The sequence below is a fragment of the Neoarius graeffei genome, chromosome 6 (genome assembly GCF_027579695.1).
Source record: "Neoarius graeffei isolate fNeoGra1 chromosome 6, fNeoGra1.pri, whole genome shotgun sequence".
Taxonomy (NCBI): domain Eukaryota; kingdom Metazoa; phylum Chordata; class Actinopteri; order Siluriformes; family Ariidae; genus Neoarius; species Neoarius graeffei.
The window spans coordinates 56,732,578-56,752,835 of NC_083574.1; the positions used below are offsets into that span (position 1 = coordinate 56,732,578).

At 40.3% G+C, this 20,258-nt stretch overlaps 1 protein-coding gene across 1 annotated transcript in view; it reads right to left on the bottom strand.

Annotated features, from left to right (window-relative positions):
* asz1 (ankyrin repeat, SAM and basic leucine zipper domain containing 1) overlaps positions 1 to 19,488 on the bottom strand; it is a 62,584-nt gene extending 43,096 nt beyond the window's left edge. The window contains exons 1-4 of the mRNA XM_060922967.1: positions 19,381 to 19,488; positions 19,134 to 19,224; positions 18,916 to 19,038; positions 4,984 to 5,098 (exon numbers count right to left, since the gene is read on the bottom strand). Coding sequence (XP_060778950.1) covers positions 4,984 to 5,098; positions 18,916 to 19,038; positions 19,134 to 19,224; positions 19,381 to 19,488 — 437 coding nt within the window. The remainder of the gene's footprint in view (positions 1 to 4,983; positions 5,099 to 18,915; positions 19,039 to 19,133; positions 19,225 to 19,380) is intronic.
* Positions 19,489 to 20,258: the final 770 nt, after the last annotated feature.

The following is a 20,258-nucleotide window of genomic DNA, read 5'->3' on the forward strand; positions in this document are numbered from 1 at the left end:
AGGCCCTGGAGCAGGATCCCGGTGAAGGTAACTCCAACAACATTCCTTGTAACCATCTGTTTGTTCCCTGTCCTGTGCGAACTCAGGTGCTGCAGTGGGGTCATGGCTCCAAGCTGGCCTGTTGTCCGGGAGCCGCCTGAATCCTGGCTCTCATCCAGCAGTGCTTTTGGTGGCCATCCATCAAGGAGGACATCCAGGAGTTCGTGGCAGTCTGCGACACATGCTCCCGAAACAAGACAGCCAATCGACGCCCTGCTGGCTGACTAAGACCCCTTCCAACTCTGCATCGACCTTGGTCTCACATTGTCCTGGACTTCATCACAGGACTCCCCAACTCAGGTGGCAACACATGCATCCTCACTGTTATTGACCGTTTTTCCAAGACAGTCCATTTCATTCCTCTACCCAAGCTCCCCTCAGCCAAAGAGACCGCAGAACTGCTCGTCCACCACGTTTTCCGCCTACATGGTCTGCCTACCGACATCGTTTCTGACCGGGGTCCTCAGTTCACTGCACAGTTCTGGAGAGCCTTCTGCAAACTCATCGGAGCCACCTGTAGTTTCTCCTCAGGCTTCCACCCACAGACCAACAGCCAGGCAGAACAGGCGAACCAAGCTTTGGAAGTTGCACTCAGGTGCATGTCGTCCAGGGATGCCAGTTCTTGGAACAAGTACCCACCCTGGATCGAATATGCACATAACACTCTCCTTTCCTCTGCCACAGGTCTCTCTCCGTTCCAGTGCTCACTAGGTTACCAACCACCACTGTTCCCCAGCCAAGAGGAGGAGGTTGCCGTACCCTCAGCCCAGGTCTTTATATGCCGCTGCAGGAGGACGTGGGCATTGGCCCAGAGAAGACTCATTCACTCCGCACTCGCATCCAAGAGGCAGGCTGACAAACGTCACTCCAAGGCACCCACCTACCGAGTAGGTCAACGAGTTATGCTCTCCACGCGCCACCTGCCACTTAGGACTGTCTCTCGCAAGCAAGCATCCAGGTTCCTTGGACCCTTCCTCATCAGAACCCATGTTCTGTTAGACTGGCATTACCACTTACCATGCGAAGTGTTCACCCTACCTTTCATGTATCTCAGCTTAAACCTCTGGTCTCTAGTTCCACCGGCAACACCCTGACGCTCTTCCTAAAGTGCCTGGAGGCGCTCGTTGGGGGTGGGGGGGGTGGGGGGGTTACTGTCATGTTCCGCCCCGGACATCCACTCCAGAGATTATGGATCTCTCACGCCAGCGCCGATCCGGATCCGGGACAGGAATTCCTTCTCAACTGCATTCACTTCCTGGTTTTCACCGCTGCTTATAAATATGCCGTTCTCAGACTCAGACCTTGCCAGAACGCCTCGTTTGCTTCTCTAGCCGTTTCTGTGCCTCTCTTGCTTCTCATGGTTTTTCTCTCTAGCGATTTTTCTCTTGTTCATGGTTTTTGCACTAGCATTTTTCTGATTCATGGTTTCTTGCACTAAGGGTCTTTTCTTGTTCAGGGGTTTTTGCGCTAGGGTTTTTGTCTTTGCCTGTCTCATGTTTTTGTCAAGGTGTTTGTTCTCATTTTGCCCGGACTATTTTTGCCATTTGTTTTTTGTCCTGTTTACCTTTTGCCATGCCCTTTCTTCCCTGTATTAAATCATCTTATTTATTGGATTACTGTGTTCTGCGTTTGGATCTGAACTTCACCATACCTCCACTCACTCTAACAATATGTTTAAATACTGCAGCTGAAGATCCACAACGGCATATTTACCACTTTATGTATTGTTGAAATCCATATCTCCACAGTTAAACATGTGAGAACTTTCAAATTCTGGCATTTATTTCTCATTGTAGTACTGTTTGGTAACCAAGTATTTGTTTAAAAGAAATCAAACTTTTGCGTTATAAGCCATTACACACACAAAAAAAAAAAAACCACCACAAATAGTGTGCCACTATTTTACATTTCTCTCTGTAGTAAAATGAGGCATATTTGATCCCTTAATAAATATAGTTTGGTTGAAGATACCAACTTCATATTTTGTGTGTATGCTAAGACCTGCTCTTTTCAGTGGTGCCACTCTTTTTATGGTAGACATGAGCAGCATGCATTTGAAATATGGGTACGAAATGACTATTTTAATGGCTCATAACTCAAAGTTTGATTTCTTTTAGACAAATACCAAGTGAGCAAAACAGTACTACAATATGATAAATAAATACCAGAATTTGAAAGCTCTGGCATGTGGAGATACAGAGCGCCAAAAATGCTCCAAAGCACAAAAATTTTTTTGTAACAGATTTTAACAATACATTAAGTAGTTAAATAATCAATTGTGGCTCTTCAGTTGCAGTATTTAAAGATATATTGTACCTAAGAACAATTCCTGAAAATTTCATGCATCTAGCTTAATAAAGTGACCAGTGAGTGTATTTAAGTACACCCATACACCTGCTGTTTTATGCAGTTCTCTAAATCAGCCGATCCCTTGACAGCACAATGCATAAAATCATGCAGATACAAATCAAGAGCTTCAGTTAATGTTCACTTCAAACATCAGAATGGGAAACATTGTGATCTCTGTGACTTTCACTGTGGCATGAGTGTTGGTGCCAGATGGACTGGTTTGAGGATTTCAGAAACTGCTGATCTCCTGGGGGTTTCTCACACACACACACACACACACACACACACACACACACACACACACACACAGTCTCTAGAGTTTACACAGAATGGTGTGGGGACTGCTCTGAGAGCACAATATCCCCCACTAGCAACTATACCATAACTCTGGTAAAATGCGCCATCATTGAACGAAATTACAATATGCATATTACTGACATATAACAAAGAATCCTGTCAAGTTTCGTTAAATTCCTCCAAAAATTGTGTGCGGACTTTATTTCAGAAGGCGAGTACCCTTCCCGGGGCGGATGGACATCGCCACGACATAATCCCCCATCGGGCCTGTCAGCCAGTGGGGGATAATAAAAATTGTGAGGGAAGTTGATTTCAGAAAGCAAGCACACCTTGATGAAATTGCCAAAGTACAAGTTTGTTAATAATCAAGAGCACAACTCTAGTCAAATTTGCCCAAATTAAACAAAATAATGTGTATAATGGTCATAAAACAAAGCCTTTGGTTTGGTGAAATTCCTCCACAAGTTGAGAGAGGAGTTGATTTCAGAAGGAAAAGACACCCTCATGAAATTGTCAAATTATAAATTGTTAATCAAGGGCTGTAACTCTGGTAAAATGTGACAGAATTTAACGAAATTACAATATGCGTATGACTGACATATAACAAAGAATCCTGCCATGTTTTGTGAAATTCCTCCAAAAATTGTGAGGGGAGTTGATTTCAGAAGGTGAGCACCCTTCCCGGGAGGGAGGGAGGGACAGACATCGCCACAACATAATCCCCGTTCGGGCCTTTTGGCCAGTGGGGGATAAAAAAAAAAATTGAGTCAGCGACAGTTCTACGGGAGAGGTCAGAGGAAAATGGTTAGATTGGTTCGAGCCGCCAGGAAGGATATAGTCACTCATATAATCACTCTTTACAACCGTGGTGAGCAGAAAAGCATCTCAGCATGCAACAGCAGAAGAGTACATTGGGTTCCACTCCTGCCAGCCAAGAACAGGAATCTTAGAATCAAGAACAAGTTCCTATTAAAGTGGCCGGTGAGTATAGCTCAAAAGTTACAATTTATGGAATTTGAGTTTTTTTGATAGTGCTCGTTTTTACAGCAAAATTCAATCCACACCCCTTTGTTCATGCCCCTGTATCTCAAAAACTAACAAAGGTGCAAGGGTGAAATTGTGTACACTGTATATTGGGATGAATGACAATATTTGAAAGTATGAATCAAATCTGACATGGTCAGTCCGGAGGTGTTTGGCGAGATCACATGGATTGACCCAATAGTCAAAATATTTCACCGCCACAAGACAGTTATTACAGGGCACATACTGTTGTGAAGCTTAGGAACAAGATTAAATAATATGCCTGGCAAGTTAAAGCATGAAGTGTCATGTTGCGCTGCGAGTTGAGCTATTTTAAACTAAGATTTTAGAGCGCGCAGAAACACACTTTCTGTAGATCATGTAAAAAATAAATAAATAGATTTTACAGCGCAAGGTCTCATATCTGATCTAGTGTCTGTCGGTGACACTCTGCCACAGCTGAGTAAGCACACTGCATTTTCTCTGCAGAAATGCAGTCTAGTTCCAGCTCGTACTCTCTTTTTAGCATCATTGTGGCATTTATAGACTACACAATGAGGCATACTTATTTAAAAACTGATAAATTCAGTAAAATACCTGTAAAACTAGCAAAACTACAATGTAAAGCAGAGAATATAAACAGTCGAGTTGCTCCAAGCGACTGCTACCTGGCGCTATTGCATGCGTCACCACCGCAGGAAGCCCATCTGGCATTTTAAAGGCAATTCATTTTTTCTCAAACACTATTTGGTCTTTGAAAATGAAAGTTTGATTTTTGAAATCCGCGACTACTTAAAATAAATTTGAGAATAAATCTGCTGGAGGATCCCTTTAAAATCATTTTCACAAATTACTTAAGTATTTCTGGGATCTCCATTCAGGAGTTCAAAGCATAAATTTAAAATCTATGAATCATTTCTCTCAAATGGGCCTTTTGACAAACATGTAAAAAAGCCATTTTTATGAAAGCATTTCATGCATGCACAGATACACGTCTTACAATCCTTCTGAGGATTTACCATTGACAATTTACTAATGCAGCTAATTAATGCTATAACGCCAAAATCTAACTCGAATCTTAACCTCAGTAACCAAAGGGAAAATTAGAGCTTATTCATTCATTCATTCATTATAATAATAATAATAATAATAAAAAAGCAGTTTTCCTCATGGGTAACACAAAACAGATATTCCCATCCCTGTAGGGACAGTTGCTTCCTAGCAGATATAAAAACGTGTCTCTCCCCCAGTCCCTCCCACCCCTACACACTTTACCTGCTGTAGACGTTTGGGTCAGCATTGCGGCTCAGCAAGAGAGCCACACACTTGCTGATGTTCTCTTCAGTGGCAGAAATTGCAGTGCAAGCTGCCATTAGCACGGTATAATGATCTGAGTGCAAGCAAAAAGAGAGAGGAAAGGAAAACAAGCTCAAGATTACAGTCTGCAAACTGTGGCAGTAACAGAGAACATGAAATACTTTTGATAGTACAAAAGTAGTGTTGAGGTAACATTAGAAATCTTTTGCAGTAACAAGGAATATATTATGAAGCAACAGCAACTGGGCAATTCCATGTAAATGTCAACCTCACCATGCAAAAATAAAGCAACATGTAATACATCAAAACCACTCCCAGAGATATCACCTAGGCCTGTATTTTACAGATGTGAATAAGTTGAACCAATTTGTAGCCAACCTAATATGTCACTGTCAGTCTTTCTTTCTTATAATGTAAAACCCAAGCTAAAATCAACTTTGATCGTGTACAATTCTATATTATTGCCACAAGCCACAGAAATGTATGCTAAAATCCACAAAACAGCAAAACAATAGCCATCCTAAATATTATTTAAGAACTTTGATAGTTTTAGCTGATATTTAGAGAGTTTTTCAAAGGGTTATGCTGGTTAAATTGCTGATTTTCTAAACATATGCCATGTCTATTTCAGACGCGTCACATCCATAACGGAATTTCGTCACATCCATAACGCTGACTTTTCCTTCCAAAACTCTGCATGAAATACAAAATATTTTAAACAAAGATTTTTTAATATTCACCTTGGACCCCTCTATCAAACGGATATCTCCATTTCGACATTAGGTTTACAATTTCACAGAGTTTGATAAAAATGTACAGTCACCCAAGAAAAGTGATACTTTTTCTGTCACATCCATAACGCATCTTTTATTGGCATTTTCTGGCATGCCCTAGATGTACTATGGGAATTGTTCTTGTTCTATCACTTCTCCAGTACGGTACAGCCTTAAAATATGCAACACCTGTTTAAATACTGGGAGACAATAAAACATGCACTGGGTCATTTGTTGCCATTTTGAGTTCAAGTGTCACGTCCATAACGCTGGAATTGCTCAACTGTGGAACTCCATAAACAACAAATAACATGACTGCATTAAGTGTAAAAGGGTACCTGTAGCAAAAAATAAACATGGGCCAGAAACGTTACACAAATGCATTTTGACTCCCCTGTATTGTCACACGGTGCTGCTTTAAAATTCTTTTGCATTCCTGCTCATTTCAGGTTGCAGCCATAATTGCTATTTTGTGGGCGGGGTCAAAGATCAGCATGACATATCGTTGTATCTCGATTGGCTCACTGCTCCTGACACCACGATGCAGCTGGATCAACAAAACATGGTTGAAAAATGGGGACGTGCAAAGCTAAATGCAAAAATAAACGTTATAATAAGGGAAAGCTTTTTTTTGTGTGCGCGTGCGTGTTCATTCCATTGCCGACAACCGGGCAACGTAAACGACTTGCTAAACAACTTGGGAATAGGACACACTTTAGAAACACTCTTCTTTGGTAGAAGTTCTGTTGTTTTTGAGCCCAATTGCTTTGAAAGGAATCTTCAGGCTGAGCTCTTGGGCTAGGCATGTCGCATTAGACTCAAACACGATGCTGTGTTGATAATACTCCGACACTGTTCACAGAAAAGGGATTCAGATCAGGCAAGCTGAAGTGAGAAGAAATGCAAGCAAGCTATAACATTCATTAGTGCACATGTAATAAGTTAGACTTAACTCTAGATCTAGGCCAAGTTAAAAAAAGTTGCCTTTATTATCTCGCTCATTATATATATATATATATATATATATATATATATATATATATATATATACACACACACACACACACACACACACACACATATACACACACACACACACGAGAGCGGAGTGCAAAATTTATTAGTAAATAATCCCATGATTTTTTTAAAGCAAATTAAAAATAAGCTATGGATAAAAACACATATGTAAATAAAAATATGAAAATTTTGTTGGCTGATGGTCAAGTGCCTATGAGATACATTGCCTTGCACTTACGATCGGGTTCCCTGTGTTCAAAAAGCCATCTCCAAAAAAAAAAGAATTTTATTACACACACACACACACACACACACACACACTACTTGAAAGTTTGTGAACCCTTTAGAATTTTCTATATTTCTGCATAAATAGGACCTAAAACATCATCAGATTTTCACACAAGTCCTAAAAGTAGATAAAGAGAACCCAGTTAAACAAATGAGACAAAAATATTATACTTGATCATTTATTTATTGAGGAAAATGACCCAATATTACATATCTGTGAGTGGCAAAAGTATGTGAATCTCTAGGATTAGCAGTTAATTTGAAGGTGAAATTAGAGTCAGGTGTTTACAATCAATGGGATGACAATCAGGTGTGAGTGGGCACCCTGTTTTATTTAAAGAACAGGGATCTATCAAAGTTTGATCTTCACAACACGTTTGTGGAAGTGTATCATGGCACGAACAATAGAGATTTCTGAGGACCTCAGAAAAAGCGTTGTTGATGTTCATCAGGCTGGAAAAGGTTACAAAACCATCTCTAAAGAGTTTGGACTCCACCAATCCACAGTCAGACAGATTGTGTACAAATGGAGGAAATTCAAGACCATTGCTACCCTCCCCTGGAGTGGTTGACCAACAAAGACCACTCCAAGAGCAAGGCATGTAATAGTTGGCGAGGTCACAATGGACCCCAGGGTAACTTCTAAGCAACTGAAGGCCTCTCTCACATTGGCTAATGTTCATGTTCATGAGTCCACCATCAGGAGAACACTGAACAACAATGGTGTGCATGGCAGGGTTGCAAGGAGAAAGCCAATGCTCTCTAAAAAGAACATTGCTGTTCATCTGCAGTTTGCTAAAGATCACGTGGACAAGCCAGAAGGCTACTGGAAAAATGCTTTGTAGACAGATGAGACCAAAATAGAACATTTTGGTTTAAATGAGAAGCGTTATGTTTGGAGAAAGGAAAAACACTGCATTCCAGCATAAGAACCTTATCCCATCTGTGAAACATGGTGGTGGTAGTATCACGGTTTGGGCCTGTTTCGCTGCATCTGGGCCAGGACGGCTTGCCATCATTAACGGAACAATGAATTCTGAATTATACCAGCGAATTCTAAAGGAAAATGTCAGGACATCTGTCCATGAACTGAATCTCAAGAGAAGGTGGGTCATGCACCAAGACAACGACCCTAAGCACACAAGTTGTTCTACCAAAGAATGGTTAAAGAAGAATAAAGTTAATGTTTTGGAATGGCCAAGTCAAAGTCCTGACCTTAATCCAATCAAAATGTTGTGGAAGGACCTGAAGCGTGCAGTTCATGTGAGGACACCCACCAACATCCCAGAGTTGAAGCTGTTCTGTACAGAGGAACGGGCTAAAATTCCTCCAAGCCGGTGTGCAGGACTGATCAACAGTTACCGGAAATGTTTAGTTGCAGTTATTGCTGCACAAGGGGGTCACACCAGATACTGAAAGCAAAGATTCGCATACTTTTGCCACTCACAGATATGTAATATTGGATCATTTTCCTCAATAAATAAATGACCAAGTGTAATATTTTTGTCTCATTTGTTTAACTGGGTTCTCTTTATCTACTTTTAGGACTTGTGTGAAAATCTGATGATGTTTTAGGTCATATTTATGCAGAAATATAGAAAATTCTATAACTGTATTCTCACACACACACAAAATAAATAAATAAATAAGCTTCATAGCTAGTATGCACACACGCATACATAAACACGCGCGCACACAGATTCTATATATAATTGGCTGGTGACCGATTTGTGAGTTCTCCATCTATCTGGTGCTGGCCCTCTCACATTCCTGGCAATCATGGCCTGTATATAGTCCATTTCCAATGCAGGCTTGTGTGCAACAGACATTTCCAAACCGGGTTTATCCCTAAAACAATTTAATGACTGTGCCTGTATTGTATCACATAAGTTCATGCTCTTTACAACAAACACATTCAATGTCCGTTTTCCGCTTGGCACACTTTCCACATCAGCATCAGAATGCTGCCGAACCCTCTGACCTGCCTTCCTGACTTTGCGCTTGCAAAGTACCACCGATTTCATCATTAGAATCATCTAATTATTCGCTGCTGACATCATTTCCCAGATGTGGATAGTCCTTTTTCCGAGGTTCATACAGATATCCGGTTTCTCCACTGTCCATACTGACTTGAAGACAACTCCTTTTGTCTGACTAAATCCAGGCTAACAAATATGTTTACGTTGGGTACACTTAACTTCTGGTACCTGGCAATCACCGACTTGACTGAGGCCCATATCGGTTGCCCATGTGCTTTTGGACTTTTAGCACTTAAAGCTACTTATGATGGCTAATCAGGTGGCTGCACTTGTGTGTATTATAATTAGGGCTTGTCCTATTGACATTGATCATGTTTAAATGCTGTACAGGTACCCTTTAAAAGCACTTTTTCAAAGGCCCAATTGTGTACACAACTGTGTGCGAATGCAGTGTGTACACAGTCGTGTTGCAGACGTTCTTGCCCTGATTAGAGGCAGGTTTAGGCTACATGAGTAAGTCTGGTCAAGAGTACGATGCAGACTCAGAATGGTTGTGTCTGCAATGGAGCAGGAAAATAAATAAAACATCAGTATTGGGCCAGCGCAATGACGTCAGCATCACGCTCTGTATACTAGCATTATCCATCACTGCTGCATATTTCTCTCTCTATGCAGAACACAAGCTATGAAGCGGCAGCTGGTTTCACATTTAATTATTTCCTTCCAAAGCCCCCAAACACAGACACTCTGATACACACAGAGACTGAACATGGAGGAAATGCCTAAATTACTTTGCTCATTCTCCCCACCAGTGTGTAAACTGAACACACACTAGCAGATTAATTGGATGTTTTCAATAACCTTGTTTTTGCGTCACAACTATTAAGTGAAGTCAGATGAAGCAAGCTGAAAAAGCTCTGGGATAAAACTGAACTCACACACAGCTCTGTGTATAGCGTAAAGATTCATTCTAGCCTTAAGAGCATTAAAAGTAGCTATAAATAATTAAAAAGCACAATGTGTCATTCACACACTTCCAAAATTAAAGCTATACTGCCTTTCAGATTTGTCAAGTTTAGGTCATAAAAAGAATTTCCCCCGACATCCAATTATTTTTGTTTACTGGACCGAAAGCTACTCAATTCGAATCACAGACTTCCAGTTTTATTAGGGTTTTTTAACAGAACAATTAATGAATTTAGGGCCATGTGGCCCGAAATTCTCTGCTATTTTTTCCTGCTTCACCATGACCCAATTCAAGATACTACATCATACATCACGTGGTGGGCTTTCCCCATTCACACAAGGCATTGTGGGATACAAATTTGAAACAGGAGAGAAAAATGGAGGACACGAATGAAATGTGAAAGTTCAACTGCAGTAATGGAAAGTGAGAAGAAAAGGCATTATGATGCGAAGGAAAGGAAGCGTAGGACCAAACTAATAAATATCAGTGGTCAGTGAACACCTCGGTGTGATCAGCTGTTCATTTAGCGACAGAATGATGGAACTGTCAGTACATGGTCAAGGTAAACCTGTAGATGGCAGTAATGCAACACTGTGTATGCCAGCTGCTGTAAAACCCAAAAGAAGAAGGTAAATGGCAGCCAGCTTCGGAATTTAAGAATGCACCAACAGAGCAAGGTAAAACGGATGCCAGGACAACTACTGCACCAAATATTTTACAGGCACATGAGAAGGCACATTCATTCTTGTGTGCCTGTAAAAAGCTATAAAATATTCGGTGCGGTAGTCATCTTGGCATCCATTTTGCCTTGCTCTGTTGGTGTATTCTTAAATTCCAAAGCAGACCGTCACAAATTAAATCATTCCTGTATAACTGGAACAACTAAACCTGGCACTTTTAAGGATAAAACCCTTCACACTGAACATGTTTCTTTTCCGTGAGGGACAGGGTTTTTATGTGGACGTGGTGCCAGAGAGTATTTTTGCATTAATCAACGAATGGTTTCTCTCAACTGATTTGAAGAATACCAGAGAAAAATGTTATGATCCCTTCCACATGCTCCAGAGCATTCTAGGAACTCACTGCTTCTGTATCAACGTTTTGCAAAAGTGGAAACATATGAAGAGAACCATGATGGCATTTGGCAAGCTAGTAGCACTAGAATTATTGTTTATGCAAGTTAGAATTCATATTTCTAGGACCTTGTCAACACTTAATTTTTACACTTTTTTAAAATTGCACATGTTCGTCAAGTTTACCAATTTCACCAATATTGTCTTCCATTTGTAAGAAAATCTAGCGCCTCTTTGTGATTAAAAACTAGTGGTTTTCGCCTGGACACAGCAAAATACAAGAAGGACAAGAAGACAGAGTCATCTCTATCCCCTACCCTATAAACCAACTATATACCAAGTTTCAAGATATTATTTCTCACATTTTTCAAGTTCTGCTGCAGGAAACCAACCCTCCCTCTTTACACTGACCTCAGCAGCCCATGGAATACTGTAAGCCCACTGGACCTTTGGTCCAGGTGAGCTAAAAATTTAAATTTCTCACATTTCTTAGTATCAAAAGGCACAAATACATGACTTAATCAACACATATACCAACTTTCAAGACCATACCACTCACAGTTTTCAAGTTCTGCTCCGGAAACAAAACCTACCCCTAAGACTAACCTGAGAGACTAAGTCTAAAATTGTTTCCATGGAAACATGAAAAATTTAAATTTCTCAAAATTTCTTAGTCTGAAAAGGCACATCTACATCACCTTGTTAACATGTATACCAAGTTTCAAATCCGTATCATGAATAGTTTTGGATATATGCTCCGGAAACGAACATTGCTCTTAGAAACTAAGTCAAAATCTACTTTTTATGTAAAAATTAGAAATTTTTTTTTTCAAAAATCCAAAATAGCAAAACACCAGTTCACATGTTGCCTGATACGTATACAAAGTTTCATGAAGATATCTTCAGTAGTTTTAAAGACATGGCCCGGAAACGAAAACGTGACCGGACGGACGGACGGAACCCATTTCTATATAGATAAAAGCAGAAGTGTATAGTACAAAGAATTTTTGAGAATTTTTCAAAATACTAGTTATGAGCAGTAAAATAGATGATTTTTTTAAAAGTTACTAAAAGTAGAAGCGATATCTGATGCCCACAGTGACATTAGTGTCGGGAGAACCAACATCTGTAATAATCCAGCAAGGTTCAAGTCTCTGTCTACAATACTGACCTTTCCATGAGCATCTGAAAAGTACTTCAGAATGACTGCTTTGTGTAAATTATGTATTTTTGGCCATTTTGAAGTGGAGAAAAAAAAAAAAGTGAGATGCAGCCTTGCTATGCGCTAGACTACCCGAGAAGTACACGGACACTGTCCAGAAATATTTACAAGAGCACAGCTTTGTAAGATCATAAAAACAGAAGCAACCAAACAGTGAATAAAGATTCAACTTGTTCAAAACAACTGTATATAATTATAGCGCTTGAAAAGCACTATATTGTTATTTCCATTATTAGAAACGGATGGCTAGATCGTTACAATATTTAAGATGCGTCAGTCCTTTGTACCAAACTTTATGTACTAAAGGTTTTAGCAAATTCTGAGATCATGGTGCAACCACTTCTGGTTAGGTTGATATGGAATGACCAGTATAGTAACAGAGTGTGTGGTTTAGGACATGTCCACAGTGGAATGATGACAGGACATTGACAGTGGGGCTTCTTATGACCCTGTTCAGACTTGGTTTCAACATCTGTCTCCAGTAAGCACCATTACCACATCGCTATCAAAGTTATGCAACCACACTGACAACTGACAGACAGTGTGGCATTCACACTGCAAAAAATGTTATCTAGTATGTTTATGACTGGATTACGAGGAACCAAATACAAGATTACAAAAAACTATTTCTAGACATTTTACTCATTTCTAACATCACATTTTCTTGTTACGTAGGCAGATAATTTTGCTTCTTTCTAGAAATTAAATGCCTAAAAGGCTATTTCACGCTTGAAATTAGTAAAACAAACAAAGAAAAAAGGTAAGGAAATAGGTTTCAGTAATCATATTGGTTTGCTGTTATCCTGTAAAAGATATTTTGATATTTTCACTTTCTATTTCACACTGCAGCTTTCATGTAACTATACCCGCTTCATGTGCTTTTACACAATCACAGCTCTTAATTTAAAGAGATAGAAACTGAAGTCAAATGTGTCGGTGATTAGTGACAACGGGTATCATCGACAGATTGAAACAGTCTCTTGAAAAGATCCACAACAAAATAAACAAAATGGTCCACACCAAAGTAACCGTTACAAAGGAGCTTTCAATATCCCTCAAGTAGCCAATTTAAATATATAACCATCATTGAAAATGTGCAAATATTTGGTACATCTGTGTGGCACAATGTACCAAGTAACGGACATATTCATATTACTGGTAGGAGCAAGTACTTGTAGTAAAATGGGTTCAGGCAGTTATTTTCAGCTGCACAAGACCAGGCACCCATCTACTTGAATGGGGAGACTCAAACCGGAAACAGTTCTTTGACACTGATGTGAAATCAGTGTAAAAACCTGACAAAAACTGCTTAATGAATTGGGATTTATTTATCTCTCTAGCCGTCACTAATGCTACAAGAGGTCAGACGAGGAGGCCTGCTGTGCACTCTGCGTTCCAGTTCGTTCCGAAGGTATTCAGTAGGGTTGAGGTCAGGGTTTTGTGAAGACTACTTGAGTTCTCCCACTCCAACCTTGGCAACCATGTCTTCATAGAGTTTGCTTTGTGCACAGGGGCATTGTCATGCTGGAACATGTTTGAGGCTCAGTTCCAGTGAAGGGAAATTGTAATAAAACATACAAAGTCATTCTACACAACTGTGCGCTTCCAGCTTTGTGGCAACAGTTTAGATACAGTGATGCTTGAAAGTTTGTGAGCTCTTTAGAATTTTCTATATTTCTGCATAAATATGACCTAAAACATCATCAGATTTTCACACAAGTCCTAAAAGTAGATAAAGAGAACCCAGTTAAACAAATGAGACAAAAATATTATACTTGGTCATTTATTTATTGAGGAAAATGATCCAATATTACATATTTGTGAGTGGCAAAAGTATGTGAACCTCTAGGATTAGCAGTTAATTTGAAGGTGAAATTAGAGTCAGGTGGTTTCAATCAGTGGGATGACAATCAAGTGCGAGTGGGCACCCTGTTTTATTTAAAGAACAGGGATCTATCAAAGTTTGATCTTCACAACACATGTTTGCGGAAGTGTATCATGGCACGAACAAAGGAGATTTCTGAGAACCTCAGAAAAAGCGTTGCTGATGCTCATCAGGCTGGAAAAGGTTACAAAACCATCTCTAAAAAGTTTGGACTCCACCAATCCACAGTCAGACAGACTGTGTACAAATGGAGGAAATTCAAGACCATTGCTACCCTCCCCTGTAGTGGTCGACCAACAAAGATCACTCCAAGAGCAAGGCGTGTAAGAGTCGGCGAGGTCACAATAGATCCCAGGGTAACTTCTAAGCAACTGAAGGCCTCTCTCACATTGGCTAATGTTCATGTTCATGAGTCCACCATCAGGAGAACACTGAACAACAATGGTGTGCATGGCAGGGTTACAAGGAGAAAGCCACTGCTCTCCAAAAAGAATATTGCTGCTCGTCTGCAGTTTGCCGAAGATCACATGGACAAGCCAGAAGGCTATTGGAAAAATGTTTTGTGGACGGATGAGACCAAAATAGAACTTTTTGGTTTAAATGAGAAGCGTTATGTTTGGAGAAAGGAAAACACTGCATTCCAACATAAGAACCTTATCCCATCTGTGAAACATGGCGGTGGTAGTATCATGGTTTGGGCCTGTTTTGCTGCATCTGGGCCAGGACGGCTTGCCATCATTGATGGAACAATGAATTCTGAATTATATCAGCGAATTCTAAAGGAAGAGGTCAGGACATCTGTCTGTGAACTAAATCTCAAGAGAAGGTGGGTCATGCAGCAAGACAACGACCCTAAGCACACAAGTCGTTCTACCAAAGAATGGTTAAAGAAGAATAAAGTTAATGTTTTGGAATGGCCAAGTCAAAGTCCTGACCTTAATCCAATCGAAATGTTGTGGAAGGACCTGAAGCGAGCAGTTCATGTGAGGAAACCCACCAACATCCCAGAGTTGAAGCTGTTCTGTACGGAGGAATGGGCCAAAATTCCTCCAAGCCAGTGTGCAGGACTGATCAACAGTTACCGGAAACGTTTAGTTGCAGTTATTGCTGCACAAGGGGGTCACACCAGATACTGAAAGCAAAGGTTCACATACTTTTGCCACTCACAGATATGTAATATTGGATCATTTTTCTCAATAAATAAATGACCAAGTATAATATTTTTGTCTCATTTGTTTAACTGGGTTCTCTTTATCTACTTTTAGGACTTGTGTGAAAATCTGATGTTGTTTTAGGTCATATTTATGCAGAAATATAGAAAATTCTAAAGGGTTCACAAACTTTCAAGCACCACTGTACTTTTACTCATACTTCTGGCCATGTAGAGTGTGTGCACTACAGACGAAAAAACATGGACTTCTGCTCCCTTGAACATTCGCTAATCTACCCATTATGTTTTACTTTCATGAGAAATCAAACCTTTTAGGGAAGAAGCTAAAAATGTAATAGTAATGTATTAGCCAGAGTAATGCTTTATATATTTAGGAATCAGGCTCATTTATAGCTCATCAGTCTTTATGAACATGTCCACGCAGCTAATTAAAATGTATGTAATGCCTCTAAACCCCACTTTTTTCCTTGTACAAAGCAACAATCATTATGCGCTGCAAAAAATTGAAAACTGAATTTGAGGAGAAAATTACTTAATACTAGTGAAATTATCTTGCTGCATGGACATATTTTGACTTGATAAGACACCTTAGAATAAGTTGGTTGCAATCTAGAACGAAGTTTAATAATCTCAGCATTGGTGTCTTGTATTCTAACAAGAAATGCTAGATCGTTTCAACCATTTTCAAGATATTTGCACTTGCTAAAACTTTTTTTTTTTGCAGTGTGTTGATTGACCATGTGTTTTTGAACCACAGCTGATCCAAAAGGCCATAAATGAATGGAAAAATCAATAAGATCAGCCGATTTTCACGGAATCTGCCAAGACTGAACCAGAAGATACTGAAGGGGTGCATGACGTCACACGTGTAATAATCCAGGTATCAATTTTGCTCACGTGCGCAGCAGTGGTTAGACCAGTCTCGATATGGAGTCATATTTTGGAGAGAATGCTGATAGTGATTGGGATTCTTATACAGTGGTGCTTGAAAGTTTGTGAACCCTTTAGAATGTTCTATATTTCTGCATAAATATGACCTAAAACATCATCAGATTTTCACACAAGTCCTAAAAGTAGATAAAGAGAACCCAGTTAAACAAATGAGACAAAAATATTATACTTGGTCATTTATTTATTGAGAAAAATGATCCAATATTATATATCTGTGAGTGGCAAAAGTATGTGAACCTTTGCTTTCAGTATCTGGTGTGACCCCCTTGTGCAGCAATAACTGCAACTAAACATTTCCAGTAACTGTTGATCAGTCCTGCACACCAGCTTGGAGGAATTTTAGCCCATTCCTCCGTACAGAACAGCTTCAACTCTGGGATGTTGGTGGGTTTCCTCACATGAACTGCTCGCTTCAGGTCCTTCCACATCATTTCGATTGGATTAAGGTCAGGACTTTGACTTGGCAATTCCAAAACATTAACTTTATTCTTCTTTAACCATTCTTTGGTAGAACGACTTGTGTGCTTAGGGTCGTTGTCTTGCTGCATGACCCACATTCTCTTGAGATTCAGTTCATGGACAGATGTCCTAACAGCTTCCTTTAGAATTTGCTGGTATAATTCAGGATTCATTGTTCCATCAATGATGGCAAGCGGTCCTGGCCCAGATGCAGCAAAACAGGTCCAAACCATGATACTACCACCACCATGTTTCACAGATGGGATAAGGTTCTTATGCTGGAATGCAGTGTTTTCCTTTCTCCAAACATAACACTTCTCATTTAAACCAAAAAGTTCTATTTTGGTCTCATTCGTCCACAAAACATTGTTCCAATAGCCTTCTGGCTTGTCCATGTGATCTTTAGCAAGCTGCAGACGAGTAGCAATGTTCTTTTTGGAGAGCAGTGACTTTCTCCTTGCAACCCTGCCATGCACACCATTGTTGTTCAGTGTTCTCCTGATGGTGGACTCATGAACATTAGCCAATGTGAGAGAGGCCTTCAGTTGCTTAGAAGTTACCCTGGGGTCCATTGTGACCTCGCAGACTATTACACGCCTTGCTCGTGGAGTGATCTTTCTTGGGCGACCACTCCTGGGGAGGGTAACAATGGTCTTGAATTTCCTCCATTTGTACACAATCTGTCTGACTGTGGATTGGTGGAGTCCAAACTTTTTAGAGATGGTTTTGTAACCTTTTCCAGCCTGATGAGCATCAACAACGCTTTTTCTGAGGTCCTCAGAAATCTCCTTTGTTCGTGCCATGATACACTTCCACAAACGTGTTGTGAAGATCAGACTTTGATAGATCCCTGTTCTTTAAATAAAACAGGGTGTCCACTCACACCTGATTGTCATCCCATTGATTGAAAACACCTGACTCGAATTTGACCTTCAAATTAACTGCTAATCCTACAAGTTCACATACTTTTGCCACTCACATATGTAATATTGGATCATTTCTCAATAAATAAATGACCAAGTATAATATTTTTCTCTCATTTGTCTAACCAGGTTCTCTTTATCTACTTTTACGACTTGTGTGAAAATCTGATGTTGTTTTAGGTCATATTTATGCAGAAATATAGAAAATTCTAAAGGGTTCACAAACTTTCAAGAATCACTGTATGTCACAAATATTTCAGGTGGAGTTTTCCTTTAAAGTCATGACCATCACTTAGACATCTGAAGTTGAACAGACAGCTACCTGACTGACATTTACTTTCCAAAAAACAAAATAATAAAAAAAAAAGTGGCATGAAATACATTTGGACTTGTGTGAATGAACAGCATTACAACATCATCCTTCGACCATGGGGGTGGGTGAGATTTCCATGACTGACTCTCTCCAGACACAGCAGTCCTGCATTGCTGAACCGAGGTCTTCAATATCAATGCCCGAGTCTCTGGCAATGGTGTCTGGGTATGTTAACTTTCTGGATAAGAGAATTCATCATAGTTATCCTTTCGATGGCTGATTGTTTCGAATGCTCCACGCTACTGGATACATCCAAGGAGAGTTGGTAATATCAATTACCTTAAGAGCCTCCCCAACCCATTGGTTTTGTATCTGCATTTTCCTTCACCTAGATGGATTGCCTTCACTATGGCTAAGAGCCCCATCTACCCCTTGTGTGACCGTATCCCTGGTTAAGTGAGGCTTAGAGTGTATTGACACTTGCCCAAGGTGTGCACCCAGACTAGCGGATGGAAAAAGTCGCCTTACTTCTCCATTCTAGACCGGCTCCAAGCAAAGTCTGCTGCGTGTCCGCCTCTCGATCAGGAGATCACGAGTTCTACTCACGGTCGGGTCATACCAAAGACCATCATAAAAATGGTACCTGCTGCCGTCTCGCAAGGCACGCTGCAATCCAGGTGCGAGTGGGGAGTCAAACTCTTGTGGTTACCAGAGGACTAGCCCCCCACTGTAACCCTAGCTATGTAACAGGCGAGAGGCCAAGGGCTACTGAAACGGAGATCGGCGCCACATGGCGCGATTTGATTTTGATCCAAGCAAAGTCTAGCCACTGCCCTATAGCATTACAGCTTTATAACTTTTCACTTTACCTCTGCTGAAGTTGGCACTGGCTCCACGTTCCAGCAGCAGCTCGGCCAGATCACAGCGACCAACATGGACAGCACACATGAGAGGAGTCCACTCAAAGCCCAGACGTGTCTCCACGTCCATACCTAAAAACAAAAGAGACACTACTGGTCTTCGGGAAACCCAAATATTCCACAAAACACAACAGTGGTCTCGTTTTATTCAAAATAAAGCTACACACCATTGTCCAGTAACTGCCGCACAAGATCGACGTCCCCTGCTGTAATGGCCCTTTTCAGAAGGGACACATTGTCCTCAGGGGCCAATATCGCCTTAGACACCTGCCAAAAAAAACAAAAAAACAATATTAGAACAGATAACCGCATGCTCTCGAACTGGATATTCACATAAAAGACAGCTACAGAGTGTGTAGAAAAAGAAAGAATAGCTACCAGGTCAGCTGAGCATGCTTATAAATTACATTTTACCTCAGGGTCGAGTTTCTTGCTATCAGTAGTATACCCAACATCCCATTCATCACTACTTCCATCACTTTCATCACCCGCAGGAAAGGCATAGTCAGTGTTATCCAGCATGTTTATCCGTGTGCTGTAACTGTTTAAAACAACAACAACAATAATAATAATAAAAAATCACTAAGACATACAAACACATCAGGTAGCAATAACATACAGCTGCACAATCATGTTTACTGCACGCTGTGATGACACACAGAGAAACAGTTTAACATGGTTCTTACAAATTAACAAAGAAGTCTTCTCTTTTGTTCCTTCAATTTGGATACAATTCATTAATATCCCATTTAAAAACAGTTAAACACGTCTACACTTCCCAAACACAGCTTGCTGAGTTTCCGTATCGCTGAGTAGCGCCGCCACACGGCCAAAAGATAAACTACATCTAAAAACGCAGACTGGTCTACTACTGGCTTGAACATTTTCTGACATTTTATCTACTTGGTCTTATGGGTTGTTTTGTGCCAAAATGTTCATACAATACTTTTGAAATATCAAACAAAAACGACAAATCAAAATACAAAAAAAAGTCAATTTCTTTTAGACTGGCAAACAAATTATTCGTGTAATCGTGCAAAATATCAGTCTATTACTCTTCAGAAACCTTTTATTTTTGTTCCGCGTCTTTCTCAGTTTTGTTTGATGTAATTTATTTTGGTTGCGATTCCAGCTTTCTCGTCTGCAGTTTTGGCACAAACTTCACGTGTGGGCGGGCTGTTCAGGAATGCATTCCCATTGGCTAACTTGTGTTTGACTGACAGCTACGGAGGCTGTTGCGGCCATTTCCTACTCGGATTCTGGCGGATTGTTTGATCTCATCTCATCTCATC